Raw genomic sequence first — 15,762 nt, 5'->3', positions numbered from 1 at the left:
GAGAGACTACTCCAGTTGTGGACTGGAGGTGGTGGGGAGCAATGAAGTGTCCCATTTGTCTGCCAACCAGCACGCCAAACCTGCGGCATAACTATTCACTTTTTGACACGTGTGACCTCCAAGGGAAGGACAACCACCGCCGTGCGAAGATATGAAGAGTGGACACACTTAGCAAAATTCATTAGGACTGGTTTTTAGAAGAGAAACGGCACAAGAACAGCAGAAATCCTGGTGATTTGTATTGCGTCCAGACAAACTCTGTGCTTGCCTTGTTTTGCAAGCAACCCTGCAGTTCACAAGATGTTTCTACCTAAATAAAGCTGGTGAAGATCTGGCCGACCAGCAAACAAGTCTGTTCCCCCTGCAAATCTCAGGCTGGCGACTGTCAGTCTGTAGAGACGCTGGCACAGGAAACTGAGATGCCTCCATGAAGCTGAGAAAAATCTAGATGTTCTGGCAAAAGTTCTTTTTATTTACAATATTCTTCTTTTTGTACATACCTATAGCAACATCAAAAGTTATTCACAAAGCTTAACTGAATGTAAAAATGTTCTCATCCAACAGTTTGCCCTATCAATATCTGTGGAAAACGTCAACCGTTCTCATGCGGCAATAAGATTGTCTGAGCATTGTTTTTTAGTTTTTCTGGTAGAATTTTAGGAAACCACCTCAAAACATGTACAGATACTTACCTTTTTTCTGAACACCTTTAGGCACCGAAGTTTTATAGAATCAAACTCAGATTTGCTTTTAGAAAAGTGAATTGGGGGAAGACAATAAGAGATATGTAAGAACTGGAGCTCCTAAACGTACATAGCAGGAGTGCAAATAGAGAAGTCAGACGCACGCTCTAGTTTTGCATTTGCGATTCCTGCCTTGGAACTTTCTTCTCAGTTCAAGCAAAAATACATTTGATTGACTTTTATAAATAGGACTTCATTTCTGAGATATTGATATTTATCAGGGTCTCACACATTTTTACTTTCCCTTTTGTTCAGCCCCCAAAGTCCACCATCAAAAATTTGCAGAAGGACATTAAAAAAACTGCCAGTCACTTACTGCAATGCCTGGGGAAAAAGTGTCAGGTGCTCACTTTTATTTGTCTTTCAAGAGTGGAAGAAGTTACATGAAATGTATATATTCTCCTTTGCAACCAAGTGATAACAGTTATCTGATACACAGCACATTCAAATTCCAGGCCAAACTGTGGTCACATTTTCTGACACAAGTAGTTACCTTGGAAAAAAGTAAGGCTATCACAATTTGACCTTCTGATTAGAAACAGAAGATTAAGATACTTATCAAAATTGGTTAGCAAAGTTACAGACCTCTCTTGTTGCTGCAGCCTTCCTCAAGTTCCATGTAACAAAAGCAAGATTTGGTTTAAGACATCGGCTGCAATCTTCAGTGTGCCTGTTAGTGCTATGGAAATAGAGTGTTTGGAGATTCTGACTATTAAAACTATGGTCTAAACTGACATCAGAAAGTAGATACAGGAAGAAAGCAAGAACCCTGAACTGCACTAAGGGGAACTCCTTGCTGCCCTCACTTCTTTCTGTGAGTATTTGACTGTGAAGCCATTGGGGCCTCACATTCCAGCCTAACCTTACACAGTCGTCTTCATTTGTACTTGTATTTTCTCCTCCACACTTACAGGCACAATTTCAGGAACTTATGGACAATCTAGGCTTCTGAACATAGTAAAATCCCATCGTTTCTTATCCAGGTATCCAAATCCATGCAAGTGTGTATATCTGCATATATACACAAAATCTGTAGCAACATTACTGAGCTAAAAAACAAAAAAAACCCAGAAACCAAACCAACAAACCCAAAACCCAATTCTTCCCCAGCTTAATGCACCTAGTTGATCATTCATGGACATAATTTGGAAGTCTCTTAACTATATCTGGAGGTAAAGGATGCAAAACAAAAGCAATCCCTTAATCACTGCTTGCCAGCTCCTTCTGGTCTCTTGAAGTACAACTTCTGCAACATACTGTTCGCTTTCGTGATATTAGTGATCAGCAAATACTTATCAGTTATCTGAGCAAGTCCTTGGCTCCTAATGCCATAGCTTATGCCTGCTGATGTTGCAGCCACCTGTTCCTTTCCAGAAAGGCCAACAGTCCAAAACTCTGCAGTATGAGCTTTTCTTCTAAAATGTGAAGAAACCCAAACCAATCCAGCTGACCCATTCCATGGATCTGAGCATGTAATCAGTACCAGGTGACCTTGTGTGGTGGTAAAGAATCCTTGGACCTTGTCAGTACAGAATGTGCTGCTTATAATGTGGGGTCTACCGTCTCCCTCTATTTTTCTCTTTAAAAAGGAAGTATAATGTAAGTTAAGCTCAAGTTCAGAAATGCATATATTTTACTTAAAAACATTCATCTGTTCAAAATTCAAAATAAACTTTATGGGATACAACAGTTTGGTGGTTGTTTTTTTTTTTTTTTTAAATAACATTTCGTTCAAACTGTATATAATTCATTGAAGTATTCGTACAGCAAACAATGGTTAACCCTTGAAAACCTGTAGAAAAAGATTTTCACACACACACACCAAAAAAAAAACCAAAACCAAAATTGAGGTATCGCACCCACACACATTCACCCAAGCACACGCACTCGAGCGCACCCACTCACACACGCAGGCTGCAGCAAGAGCAGAAAATTGTAGGCCCAAAAGGAAAATGATGACTGATTGTTCTATCCGAAAGTCCAGGTAGCTCAGGAAAAACAAAACCCAAAAAACCAAAACAACCCCCCAAGAGTCCTCTGAGTAAAGAAACTACCTCAAGAAAATTCTCAAGTGCACTGGAGACCTGATCATTTCAACTGTTTCTGCAAAGCAGCTCCCTGCACCTGAGAAAAATGCAGCCCAAGGTGACTTGTGCAAATACAAGGAGTCAGGAATATCTCCTGCTGTTCCTTAAGGGGTGTCCATAGATTCAATTAGTCTTTGATCATGCAAGATACTGCTGGAGTGCTGTCTTCGCCCTGCAACAAAGGAACAATCTGTTAATTGTTGGGGTTTCGCTTTATCATCAACAGCTTTATGTAAAATAATACATGATGTGCCATCAAGAGGTGAATGAGTGAGGTCAAAGAAGTCGAGCAAGGTGGCTCCTTCAGCCTGGAAGGATCCAGCCCCTGGTGCAGAAGTTGCTCTGCGGGGCTCTAACAATTTCAGAATCCACCTTGCATCTAAGAAATAGAACAGACGATCTAACTATCTATATTACAGGTTCAGCATTCACTGTGCAACTTTCAAGTGTGTTGAGGCTTCAGATGTATATTGAACCTCATTATCAACACACCTTACAAAAAAAAAAAAAATCCCAAAAGAGCAAGAACAGTGAACAGCGATTACTGTTCTGTAACACAGATGTAGCATGAGAAGCATGTCTTGGAGCTGAGAAATGGAAGAGGCGTTGTAACTCAGAACATGCCAAAAGCATGTTAGTCCTGGCAGGAACACCGCTCCTACCAAAAACACACCAGGAGGCGAGAGGGAGAAAAGAAGCAACAGCCAGTGCAATACTAGAATTTACATAACCTAACGTTGTGTAACATTTTGGTTAAGAAAAGGACACCTCCCCAGAGTCCAGCGTTGCAGATTCACCACCACTTGAGCTAATTCAGTGTCTCCTACCACCTGAACCGAGCAGCTCTGCTCCTTCGTCCCACACACACCAAGGCTTAAGTGTTTTAAGACTGGGTTGACAAGAAATGCTCATTTACCAGAAAGTATTTTTACTGGTCTCAGTTTTATTCCTATTTCTCACGGTTTGAAAACCCTGTTCAGCTTTTCCATATTTTCTATCAGCCTGTTTATTGATATGTATATGTTCCTGATCACCACCTTCAATATTGATACTTTGGCATACATTTTTCAACAGAGAAGTCCTAACTTCACTACAAACATACCTAAGAAGACTGGAATAGCTTTCATAAAAACAAGAAACCCTAATTTCATGCATTTTAAAGCACCGCACGGTTCTGAGTTGTGTTGTCTGTGTATGACCTCTTCCAAAGATCAGATCATCTCCTTTAGTTCAAAGAAATATGGGTTGTTAGTAACTGTATGTTGGATAATTGAAAAAAAATTAACATAAAAAAGCAGAACCTGCCATTAGCTATTTTGGTTATATGTGTTTGTGAAGAAGGTAGATGATCTGTGTAGATACTGTAACATGACTAAAGGAACAGGTATGTGAAAAGTTATGGTTAAGCTTAATCACACTAAACAAATTTGAGATTAACAGTGGTGATCCTGTATTATCTTTGTAATTTATAGTGTTACGAGACAGTTTACCATTGTTCCAATTCTCTTGAACTTTGTTAATAGTCCAAGGCAAACACAAATATTTGTGTATCAGTGGTATTTCAGACTGAACCTTCCACTGGCTTAGAAAAGTCTTAAGTATAGTTATTTTATACTGTTGAGAAATCAGCAAAAGTTGTTACTCCTGAACAATACAAAACCTGCTGTTTAAGTAAGCGTTCGTTACAATTTCTTCATATACCATAAAAGTCAGTGCAGTGACACACAGTTTTTCTGGGGAATTTTTCTGTAATAAAAAGATTTCAAAACAAGATGCTTTTTTATCAAAAAGCAAAGTTTTCCCTCTAATCTTCCTTTTGAATTTTTCTTTATACTCACTTGTCACACAGATTGGGATCTGATGACTGACTCAATTTATGTAGAATATCTACTATTCCCATGTCTCGTAGTTTATCTTGGCGTTCTTGTGAACCTGCAACAATAAATCACATTGTTGGGATCAGCATCAAAAATAAACGTCTGCAGAACAGAAGAAGGGAGTGGTAGGAGAAACCACCTTAAAGGAGGGGTATGGAGCACAGCTCAGTTAGAACATGGCAATGGAAAAACTCCTTCAGCTGTGGCTGCTTGCCAAGGGAGCTCTAGTTTCTTTATTTGTACTCCATGTGCATATGTTTAAAGAAAATTTTGAAGGCAAAAATCTGAACACGTTTTATCTTGAAGTCAGAAGCTTGACCTCGTGTTTTATTCTCATCACTGTTTTGGGTGCAGAGAACGTTTAATTGGAGGTGGTTTTGAGTCTGACAAGAGCACTGGATAATGCCAGTACAATGAGCAGAGGGCCAGCAGCAGCACAGCCAAGTGTCACACACTGAATGAGGTTCTGTGACCTGAGAAATGCGGAATAAGTTACACCATAGAGTGTAAAAAACAACAAAAAACCAAACCAAACCCACGATCAACTCCTATTTATTGACACATTCTTCTTGTGTCTCCCCTTCCTACCCCAGAACAGCTCTCAACGCTTTACTCAATGTCCCCCTGACCACTCTCACTTATTCCATATCATTCCTATAATGATGTCTCCCTTTATGCTTTGGATCCCACTGTGCTGTGCACTGCAAATATTTATTATTATGCAAAATAGCCTCTTCATCAGGACAGTAACTTGCATATGTATTAATAATGAAGCTTTCTTACCTTCTTCTTCATTCCATATGAGATTAGATATACAGAACATGGCAGCAAGCTGGAGTTTAGCATTTGAATGACTCTAAATATAGAAAATTAATACTCAAATTTAGAAGAAGAAATTCAGAAATTCATAGACTTACATTTTGGCATTCATCAAATGTAACAAATAAGGTAGCAAAGTTGAGACTAATTCTTATCTGCAGCTTCTCTCAAAGACAGTGCCATAACATAAGGCACTTGAGTAGCATTCAATCAATTCCTTCCAAATATTTATGTAGGTCTATAAAATACGTCTTCTCCAAGATCATGAAACATTTTCCATGTAGATTTGTTACAGATATTACTTAAGTCACTATAACATTCTCAGATATTTCATTTTCATCAGAACCTGAGTACAGCTCTGTACCACATGATTTCTTAAATACAATCAGGTATATGGAAGTTAAGGACATGATACTGAATAATATACATGACAAAATGCTGAAGTACCCTCTTTTCATTCCTGCAAAGGGCCAACATAAAACCATTAAGAGAGATTCCCCGTACCATGTAGTATTTGATTTTCTGCAGGATGTCATCATTGGTCATAATCAGTTCTTTTGCCGTTGTTCCATCTGCTATATTGGCAAGTATACATAGTGTCTGAAAGAGAGAAAAAACTTATTTGGCTACAGATCACATCCCATGAGTTACAGAGTTTCCCTGACAGCTTTGAACTTGTGCTGAATGATTTCTTTAATTAGTTTTAATATCTTTAATCTGGAGCTTCCCGCTTGCTTACATCTGGGGCCAATGCCAAAGAGTTAACGGCTATGGCTGAACAGCCCTGGCAAAAAACATCAATTATTGCCATTTTAAATTACAAACCAACATTCATTAATTAATTTCAATGAGTTAAATTTTAAGTCTGCCATGGAAACACGAAGCATACAGAAAAGATTAAACAAGTTGGAAAATAAAGCAGTGTAATATTTACCAGCTGCTAGGGGGAAAAACAAACATAACCATCTAGTTCTTCAGGCCAGGAAAAGGGAAGACAGAAGCCTATCTGCTGATACGCTGGATTAGTAAAGATTTTTCAAGAAGATTCATCATACTTATTACCTGCAGAGAAGCCAATCTACAGCATAAGCTTGACACAACACAGCCCATGTTGGCACATGGCATTAAGAGTTGCAGAGGCAACGTTCCTGGTTCTCAGGAGACACTGGGAGATGCTCTACAAATTCCTTCCCAAATTGCTGTGGGACATGCAGGGATGACCACAGGAGGGCACCAAAGAATGATCAGCACTTGTGTGGTGCCTGTGTCTGAGCTGCACTGCATTCACGTCAGTCTGTGGTTTGTTTGGTTTTGTTTGTTTCTTTTTCTAATTTTGCTCTTAAAAAGCCACAAAAGGCCTGTTTGCCTTCAGTCCATTCTTCACTGGGCAGAGATTTAGACCAGCCTGGATTTAGCTGTATTTTTATACTCATTTGCTGTGTGTTTGCTACCTGCGGAACAGCTGAGTTACCCCATCTCCCAGCACCGCATGTTTTACTGCCAGGAGGCAGGCAATGATGATGTTCTTCATTACTGACTGCTCCAACCACTCATACAGTAGCAAAGAACCACGACACTTTCCCCAGTGCAAAATCCTGGTGGTTTCTTTCTCTTCCCTTATTCCTACTGTCTCCTTTCTGCCAGGCAATTGGATTTAATTATTCTTTTCTCACATACAGCGCCCTCCTCTTTACCAAACCTGCACTTAAAAAAACCCACTCTGGATTCAATTCAAACACATTTGTAATAACCCATTAGAAAGAAGAGCATTCTTGTAGGTTTCAAAGTTATTAGTCTGACAAATCTCAGTAAAATATTCACAGTACATCATAACCTCAAATACAGCTGACCCATTAAGAATAAGCATTCTTAACTGTTTCTTAAATATTATTCTGCCAAGACAACATGAAATAAAAAGGGTACCTGCTCTTTGACTTCTATATTGTGTTCCCCTTCCAGAATGAGGGTCACCGCTTGCATGATTTGCTTCCCATGAGTGCTCATTATATGATCTATGTGCTGCCAAAGCAATGATGAAACACAGTCAGCGCAACCTTCCAGACAAAGAACGGGCATCCCTTTTTCTACTGAATAACTGTAAAGAGGAGCAGCATCGCACAAAGCAACGCCTCCCAAAAACAAGAACCCATCACAGCAGAAACAATTCACAATATTCCTCTTCATCTGAAGCTTGGTCTTGTTTGAGACATGGGCTTGGCTCTGCTCTCCCTGTCACCTGGAGGAAAGAGGCTGGTTTCCCAGCTGCACGGAGACTGAATCCTGCTGGACACGAGCTCTAAATAAAACCCACTTCTCTCCGTTCCTGGTAACAGGAGGATATCAGAATGGAGTAAGAAAACTGAGGTTTCTTATCTGGTATTTGCTGCTCTTACTGATCACTGTGAGCAGGTCCGATATCCACATTTCGCAAGTCTGAGAGGGTTCACAGAAATAAGCCATGTACATCGCTTGTCATCTAGGAAAACTGTCTCAAGTTAAGAGATTTGCAGGTAAAAGATGATTTGATCACAGACTAGAAACACCTATACTAGAATAAAATCAGTCATTAGGAGTAACAGGAAAAGATGAAAATAGATCTGCTGTATTAACTGATGGCAAAACTCCAGAGTGGCAGCAAACAGCCACCAGAGTTACCCGCACACGGCACACTACAAGTTTTTAAGACGTTACAGATTCTTGTAGGATTTCTTAAAATTGCTAATGGTGGGACTTCATTCAAAAGGTGTTGGGTAAGTTATTTTGGAAGGAGTTTTGGGTACAGAATGAGAGAAGCTGGTTCTGGCTCTAAAACATCCTACAGGAAGTAGGTGAAGCTGGGACACAGTTTCAGCTAAGAACACCCTATCTGATAATGAGACTTTGCTCTCAGACCTCAGGGTGATTTTAATGAATGACTAGTTTTAAATATCTTTTCACATTAAGACAGAGCTAATTTTCTATGAAGGTTATTGAGATTAAAGGAGCACAAATATCAGAAGATTTTTTGTAGTGACCTTTTTATGGTAGAAACACAATATGTGGTAAATGCACAGTAGAGGCTTGGGAGGTTTTTTTCTCCCTCCCTAAAAACATTTGCTGCATGATTTCTCTCCATTCTTCACAGGGGAACACACCTTTGCTGAAAGCTAAATGCAAGGACATTGAACATTCAATGTAACTGCCTAGTTCTGTATTTGATAATAATTACAAAGTTTTCACAGACGTAGAGAATTCTTTCACATATTTTCTTACATCGATTTGTACAACTGGTTACAGATACTTGAATAAATCTAAAGGCCTCAGCTTTAGCAATATATCGAACATTAAACAGAAACATAACTTGTGTTACAAAAACAATCAAGAATTAATTTGTATTGTCTGCATGTTTGATCAGCTTTCAGAAGGTCTGTTTGCAGCTCTACTTACTGGGCGAGTGGACAGAAGATTCCTGAGCAGTCCCAAAGTTTTCATCAGAACATTTACATCGGAATCAGAAAGCAACTGGAATAACTGCTCTGTACTCAGACCTCGTAAGATGTCCGATTTGATCTTCTGTTCCGCTTGAAATGCCATATTCTGAAAGAGACATTTTTTGCTTTATTTTTTTTACCTTAAACCTGGGCTTTCACTCTTTTAATAGACCTGCAAGCCTATATCCTTGCTAAAATTAATCATGCAAAGGTTGTAATTTACGAGGAACAGCTACACGGCTGACCTGGTTATTATCTGCTTTTATTTGTCCCCTGGCATGCTACCGAACGATCTTGGCAATTGAACTGGTATCAGAACTGAAGAGTCTATTTTATTTTATGGACTAATTGATGAAACGTTCCAGGCTGATACTGTTTTCCTCTGTAGTTAGGTGGAAAGACAAGCCAGATTTCAGGTATGTTGTTTTTAATAACTACTGATGAGTTATATACACCACAAAAACACAAGTGGGATTTCATCAGGGTGTTCTACTTACCATTAAAGCCCAAATGCCATTCACTCGCAAGGCAAGATTTTCACTCTGCGTTAAACTACATAGAAGTTCTATGGCTCCTGATTCTAAAATAGGCTAAAATGAAGAGGGGAAAAAAAAATATCTTTAAAACACTACTTAGACTAATTAGACATAGGTAGAAATCTGAATATCATACAAAAGTCTTGCTTGTATCTTATTCTTGAGTTTACAACATGTCCAGTCCACTCATACAAACCGTCCAAGCCATATCCTATATTCTTGAGCACTAAAGGTAAGTTTCCATGAAAAACTCAGGTCAAGACTGCTTTAATCTCATGTGTATCCATTTACCTGCACATATATACACACAGCTGTGTGTGTGTATTTGTATATACACACACACTCGTGTGATACTACGCACACATCTGCCACACTCACACAAGCAAATAGCTTTTCCCCAACAACTTGCAGCTTGGGGCTGCTCTCCAAAAAGTCTTCCCTGAGTAATCACAGTCGCTTTGGGTATCAAGCGGGATGTATGTGACCATTTAAAAGAGATTAAGAACACTGAAAGCTACTTTGTATCTTTCTCGACATTTAACCCTTGTGTTTAGTAATCAGATCAAACTAAAATCCAACAGAAGAACTTTAGCATGATAAAGAAAACTGGAGACTGTTCTTGATGGTAAGACTGCAATGTAAAACTTTGTAGCACCGCATCTTTAAATGACAGGAAAGATATCAACACATACACCTTTTCTTTCAAACTGATTCATGTAGTAGATTAGTCTGGAACAACCGCTTTCAACCTGAACTGAATTTGAAGTACTAGTTTCATCTAAGAGCTGAAGTGCTTGTGCTAAAAGGATTTGTCCAATGACTTACGCTGCTCTAGTTTGCAAGGTGCTCCTTTCTTCCAGAAGCTACTGCTTCAAAAGCAGTGAATAATTGAGCATATCAAGGTTTTGGGGGAAGCTGGGTGGTTTCTAACCCTCTTAAGAGCTGAATTCATCAGGGAAAAGGCTGCACGTTGTAACAACAGGCTTATCTCAAAAAAAAGGTGATACCTCAAATAAAGATGGTTTATAGATGCTTCCAAATCTAACACTTCTAAATACGCCTTCATTTTGTACAAGCAGTATTTTCTTTTGGCAGTGATGGTTTTTACTCGAACCATGTGTCCTGACAGTCAGCACTTCAATGCAACGTGAAGTGGAAACACTACGCTGAGTGTCATGTGCAGTATGAACGAGAAGGCCCAGGGGCCAGTGAACAGTGCTTGGGGTTATGTCAGGGAATTTTCTGTCTCTCAGATCTGACTAAAACCATCAAGATCAACTGATCAAACTGAGGTAATCCAAAGTAGGAGCCAACATGTCCCACACTCTTGCAAATGTACTTAAGAGATATTTAAGACATGGGGAATTGTTCCAGTATTGATACGGCTGTATGATCTGTATGGAATACAGACATTGCAGAACTCAAGAGCAGATATCCTGTATTACTCATTCAAGAACAATAAAATCCACAAGACTCAGCTATGCCAGCATTTTCAAGATCACAGCAGTCATTCTCTAAGACAATGGATCATTCTGCCAACTATCAGTTTGTTTTCTTCTTGCTTATGATTTTTTTAATGTTTTACAAGTAAAACATTCCAAAATTTTATGTCTACTTTTCTTTAGAGACTACATTTAACTAACCAGCCATATTTAACTGCCACAGCACTGTAAACAGATTTTTTAAATCACAAGCTATCAGTGATACAGTCTACCTAACATTTCAGCTCTGTAACACTTCACAAGCAGTGGCTACCAATTAAGATACCTTTATGCTTATTGAACCATTGTATAACTTCACTTTTGTCTACTTCTTCTTCTTGTTTGTGGATAAATACTGACCTCCTTGCTTGGAGAGAACTCCAGAAGAAGATTGCATAGCGTGGAAGATGCTACTATGAGAATTTCATTTGGAGCATTCTGTAACACCTGCAGTCACAAAGGGAAAGCGAGGAATCTCCATTAGCTGGTAGGACAAGGAAGGGATCACTTTGAAATGGAATATCGCCTTTGGTTTCAGAGCAGTGAGCAAACCGTAAATATTAACAATTACTGCATTACAGTGACTTGCACTAAAGTACCTCTATGTAACTCCTACTGTTTTAGACGTTCTTCTATGGCTTATACAGTTCTACAGGCTGGGGAGAGAGAAAGGACTTACATAGTTGTTCTTAATCTTGACTGAAAATTAATTTACCTTTATTTAATATTAGTTTTATTTTTTCTATTAAGAATTAACATGTTTTGGAATAAACATACAGGTTTCTGACTTCAGCTTATTTAGTACATATCAAAAAGAACAACTGCCAGCAGCTGCTTTTACACAGAAGTCTGACATCCACACTTGCTTTTTTTTCTTTCCATGGCTCTCCTCTTCTGTACTAGTTGTGTTCCTTCAAGCAATCCCATCCTTTTTGTGTGTTTTACATTTACAAAGGTTTCATGTTTTCATGTTTGGCCTTTCACAAACTCTTAAAGCATTCAAACCATCCCCTCCAAGCCCCTTCAGGGGACTGTGAATTCTGAATTGTGGGATAATTGCCCGACAGTCCTCTTTGCTGCTGCTTGGCTTTCGCTGATTTACGACTCGCTTAGGTCACAGAATTTTGATTTCTAGGTAATTTCTATTATGATGCTATAGAAATTGAAGAGATGCCATATACTCCTTTAACGGAACAGAATACTCCAGTAGTTGAGACTTTCCTTTACTTACCTTCATTAAAGGTTTCCATACAGCATGATCCTGAAAACTTGTCCTGAGCTGCTGTACAGAACGGGACAAACTGTGCAAACATCTAGGATAAATAAATAAACCTCCACTGTAAAACATGCACACTCACACGTACCCTACTGTAAAACATACACTGTTTCTACACAAAGACTCAGCTTAGAATGTGGTAAGTAGTAGACTGTAAATAGCAAGAAAAAAAAAGGTGGTAGCCCAGGATAACTTGCCCAAAGCACTTTCCAACAGTAGGAATGACTTCAGATTAGCTTGTGAAAAATTAGCAGAAATTCTAACAAGAACAAAAGTATTTGTAGGAATGAGAAAAGCCTCCTACCTGACTGCAGCTAATCGCACCTTGATACTGGATTCAGACAAGCCATTAACAATACGGTCCATCATATTTTCGGTCTCAATGATCTGGAGCAAAAGGGAATTAATGTTATATGAATAAAATAATATGAGCGATTATGGGTTGTTGTTTTGTCTGCAACATTTTTAATATCGCATTTAAAAAGTGTCGCTAAAAGCAGCAAGCCACATTGTTTTCCCAGATTAAGTGGGAAGTAACGTGTATCTGCATACAATTTAGAAAAAAAAAATCTACATTTCATGCTCCACTACTATTTAAAAATGATTTTATTAATCATCAAGGTTATATTTATCCAAATTACCCTTCATGTCATATTAAAACAAAAGAGAACATGTGTGAGTGCACAAAACATACAAACTACAGATGAGAGACATGCTGTAGAAAAATAACCACATCGTTCATCTGCCATATTTAGACATGGCCAGCACGAGCACTTAAGACTAGGATAAAATGGAGTTAATACCAAGACTAAAGATGGCTTTTGTATAACAGATCAACTTTGTCATGTACATACCCCCATACTTATTAAAAACAATGCTTTGATAGGAGGATCTTTGTTATTAACTAAATAAGTTCATCCTGCAACACAACAGAAGTGTATGGGTTCGAATTCTGGAGATCCTGAATGGTTTCCCACTGATAAATCTTCCTGCCAGTTATCTTTTCAACACTGATTTCCCGACTCCTTCCTCTGCACATCTTTCTTCCCTCTATTTTTCCTTTAACCCGCAGAGAAACTCGGGAAATTCTCCTGCCTCCTGTACTCAGCACATTTGACATTGCAACTCCATGCTTCATTTAAAAAGCAATGATGCTTTTAATCATTCATTGTTGAATTTCCCTCCATTCTCCTCAGAAATGTTTAACTGTATGAGAGCTCCAATCATCCAGCCTCTTTCTAGTGATGTCTCAACAGAGCTTGTTCTCCTTCACGACAACTGCTTTGCTATGCCAGTGCAAGTCCCCTCGCTCACTTCAGAATCTTGGAACAAATTCTGACTTTGTTTCCAATATGATTAGACTTTCCAGGGTTTATTTTTGAAATAAATATTTGAATATTTGTTTTATAATAGGACACATGAGAGCGAAATATCCTGTCCCTCAGAACACAGGTTTCAGAAATGACTCCTATGCCACAAAAATATTCCTGCACAGCTTGTGACTGTGTTCTCATTTATTGTGAGAATCTGGGTCATCATTGTGAAGATGTTTATATAAATAAACTTTACTGTTAGATTTTGTTAAGGCAAGACATCAATTTTTGTTCAAATGCCACGCAAAGAAAGCACAAGCTGAAAGTTTATATTAACGTAACAGAAAAAGAACCTTCTCAATTCCACCTCTTTACACAATGGCAACAAAAAAGGCCCGGAAGGCTGTAAATTCTTGCACTGCCTTTCAGTGAACTTTTGGCCACATCTTGGCCTGATTGGTGACATTTTTGCTCACCTTTTTTCGGATATCTTCATCGTTTGCTCCCAGGGAAGCGTAGAGCTTGAAAGCAGCCTGGCGCAGTTCATGGGCGTGCTTCAGATCATGGTCAAGCTATCCAAATAAAGCACAGAGAGCAAATTGAGACCCAAGAAAATTACAGGTGTGATATTCTTTTTTTGTTGTAAACTTAACTACTGGGGTTTTGTCTACCACACCAACGGCAGCTAGAAAGACAAATGTTCCAGGACCTGATGTCCTCATTTACCACTTGAATGCAGTAACTGAAGTTAAGAATAAGGTTAATTTCTCTGCTGAGTTAAAGATAAGTAAATTCAAACATATTTGAGACCAAAACACTTCTATGAAGTTATGACTCTATCCAGACTATATTCAGGCATTTCAGACAGAAACGAGCCAGGAACAGTGAAAAAATTAGGAGAGAATCAAGGGGAGTTTTAGTGGAAGAACTGAATGAACCAAAGGCAGGCTCTGAATGACAGAACCTCCATCTTAAAGTGGATGTTAAATTCCAACTTCTGCTACCAAGGAAGTTTCTGGAAGGTACCTTCTTAACACCAGTGAATTGGGGTGATGCACCACTGGATAGGCTGCTCACAAAGCAGGAAAAAATGATTTGGGGTATGATAATTAATAGGAACACTAGCTATAGGGATCATAGTGGTATTCTCTAATACCTATGAGGAGAACAGGGAGCCCAACTCTTTATGGAGATGCACAACAAGAGATGGAGAGAATTGTCAATTTGAAACAGGAGAGGTTCTTACTGGATATAAGAATATAAGTTCACTGTTAGAATAGTCAAACTTTGGAGCAGACTGCTCAGAAACATCGTTTCATGTCCATTCTTAGCAGTTTTCAAAGCCGACTGGCCAAAGCCTTGAGCAAGCTCAGCTAAGCTCAGCCCCGAGCCTGCTTTGAGGAGAAAATTGAGACTTTCAGACCTTCTCAGGTTCTTTCCAATGAGAACTCATCTATGATTCTGACTGCCCTCCAAACGCTCTACAACAGGGTTCCACAAAATGATGCACTATATGAAGTCCACACTAAATGCCAGAAATTGTTCATAGTAAGTAGCAAAGCACTTAGAGAGCTGTCAGAAATCAAGCTGTATGAGTAATTCTCTCTAGCACAGCTATATTAGAATGGGATTATATATTAGAACACAACTATTATATCATTGTTTAAAAGATTTAAACCAGACAAGTAATCTGTTTGGCAGAGTCCTCATTGATGTAGTTTTTCCCTTGCAGGGTGTAATTCAAAGCATTCTTCACAAAGTGAGCAACCCTGGCGTCCCAGTCGACTGTTGTACAGACTTTCTGAACACTCCAAGTAATGTCATAGTATTTGTCATCATTGCTCTACTCACATTTGAAACCTAATCCTATTTTTGATGCTACAGCCAATGTTCATTACTCCCCAATCAGCTGCTAAACTTCCTTCTGCTTATTTAATTTTATACTGCAACTGATATTTTTTTAAAATTTGATTTTTATTTTTACATAGAATTCAAGGCAGCTCCATATGCAGAATCAGTTTCACTCAATATAAGTTGGAGAAGTGAATCTACCTCTTGGGCTGGTTTCAGAGAAGCAAGGCTCTGTAATCCATTTTTTAGGGGTACTCTCTAAAAATCAGACTCAATAAGAGAAGAAGGGAATAGGCAACAGATATTCCC

General features: G+C 38.8%; 1 protein-coding gene across 5 annotated transcripts in view; it reads right to left on the bottom strand.

Annotated features, from left to right (window-relative positions):
• Positions 1–2,358: 2,358 nt before the first annotated feature.
• The window catches only part of ARMC8 (armadillo repeat containing 8), a 64,900-nt gene continuing 51,496 nt past the window's right edge, over positions 2,359–15,762 (bottom strand). For all 5 annotated transcript variants that reach the window (XM_082055178.1, XM_082055182.1, XM_082055179.1 and 2 more), the window contains 11 exons: positions 14,079–14,174; positions 12,594–12,676; positions 12,245–12,326; positions 11,374–11,460; positions 9,494–9,586; positions 8,953–9,102; positions 7,450–7,545; positions 6,031–6,126; positions 5,491–5,563; positions 4,669–4,762; positions 2,359–3,002 (listed from right to left, as the gene is read on the bottom strand). In XM_082055178.1, coding sequence (XP_081911304.1) covers positions 2,969–3,002; positions 4,669–4,762; positions 5,491–5,563; positions 6,031–6,126; positions 7,450–7,545; positions 8,953–9,102; positions 9,494–9,586; positions 11,374–11,460; positions 12,245–12,326; positions 12,594–12,676; positions 14,079–14,174 — 984 coding nt within the window. In that variant the 3' untranslated portion in view covers positions 2,359–2,968. The remainder of the gene's footprint in view (positions 3,003–4,668; positions 4,763–5,490; positions 5,564–6,030; positions 6,127–7,449; positions 7,546–8,952; positions 9,103–9,493; positions 9,587–11,373; positions 11,461–12,244; positions 12,327–12,593; positions 12,677–14,078; positions 14,175–15,762) is intronic.

Source organism: Streptopelia decaocto (assembly GCF_964273445.1).
Source record: "Streptopelia decaocto genome assembly, chromosome: 6".
NCBI classification, from domain to species: Eukaryota; Metazoa; Chordata; class Aves; order Columbiformes; family Columbidae; genus Streptopelia; species Streptopelia decaocto.
The sequence above is the reverse complement of the archived record's forward strand: the minus strand, read 5'-3'. Positions and strand labels throughout refer to the sequence as shown.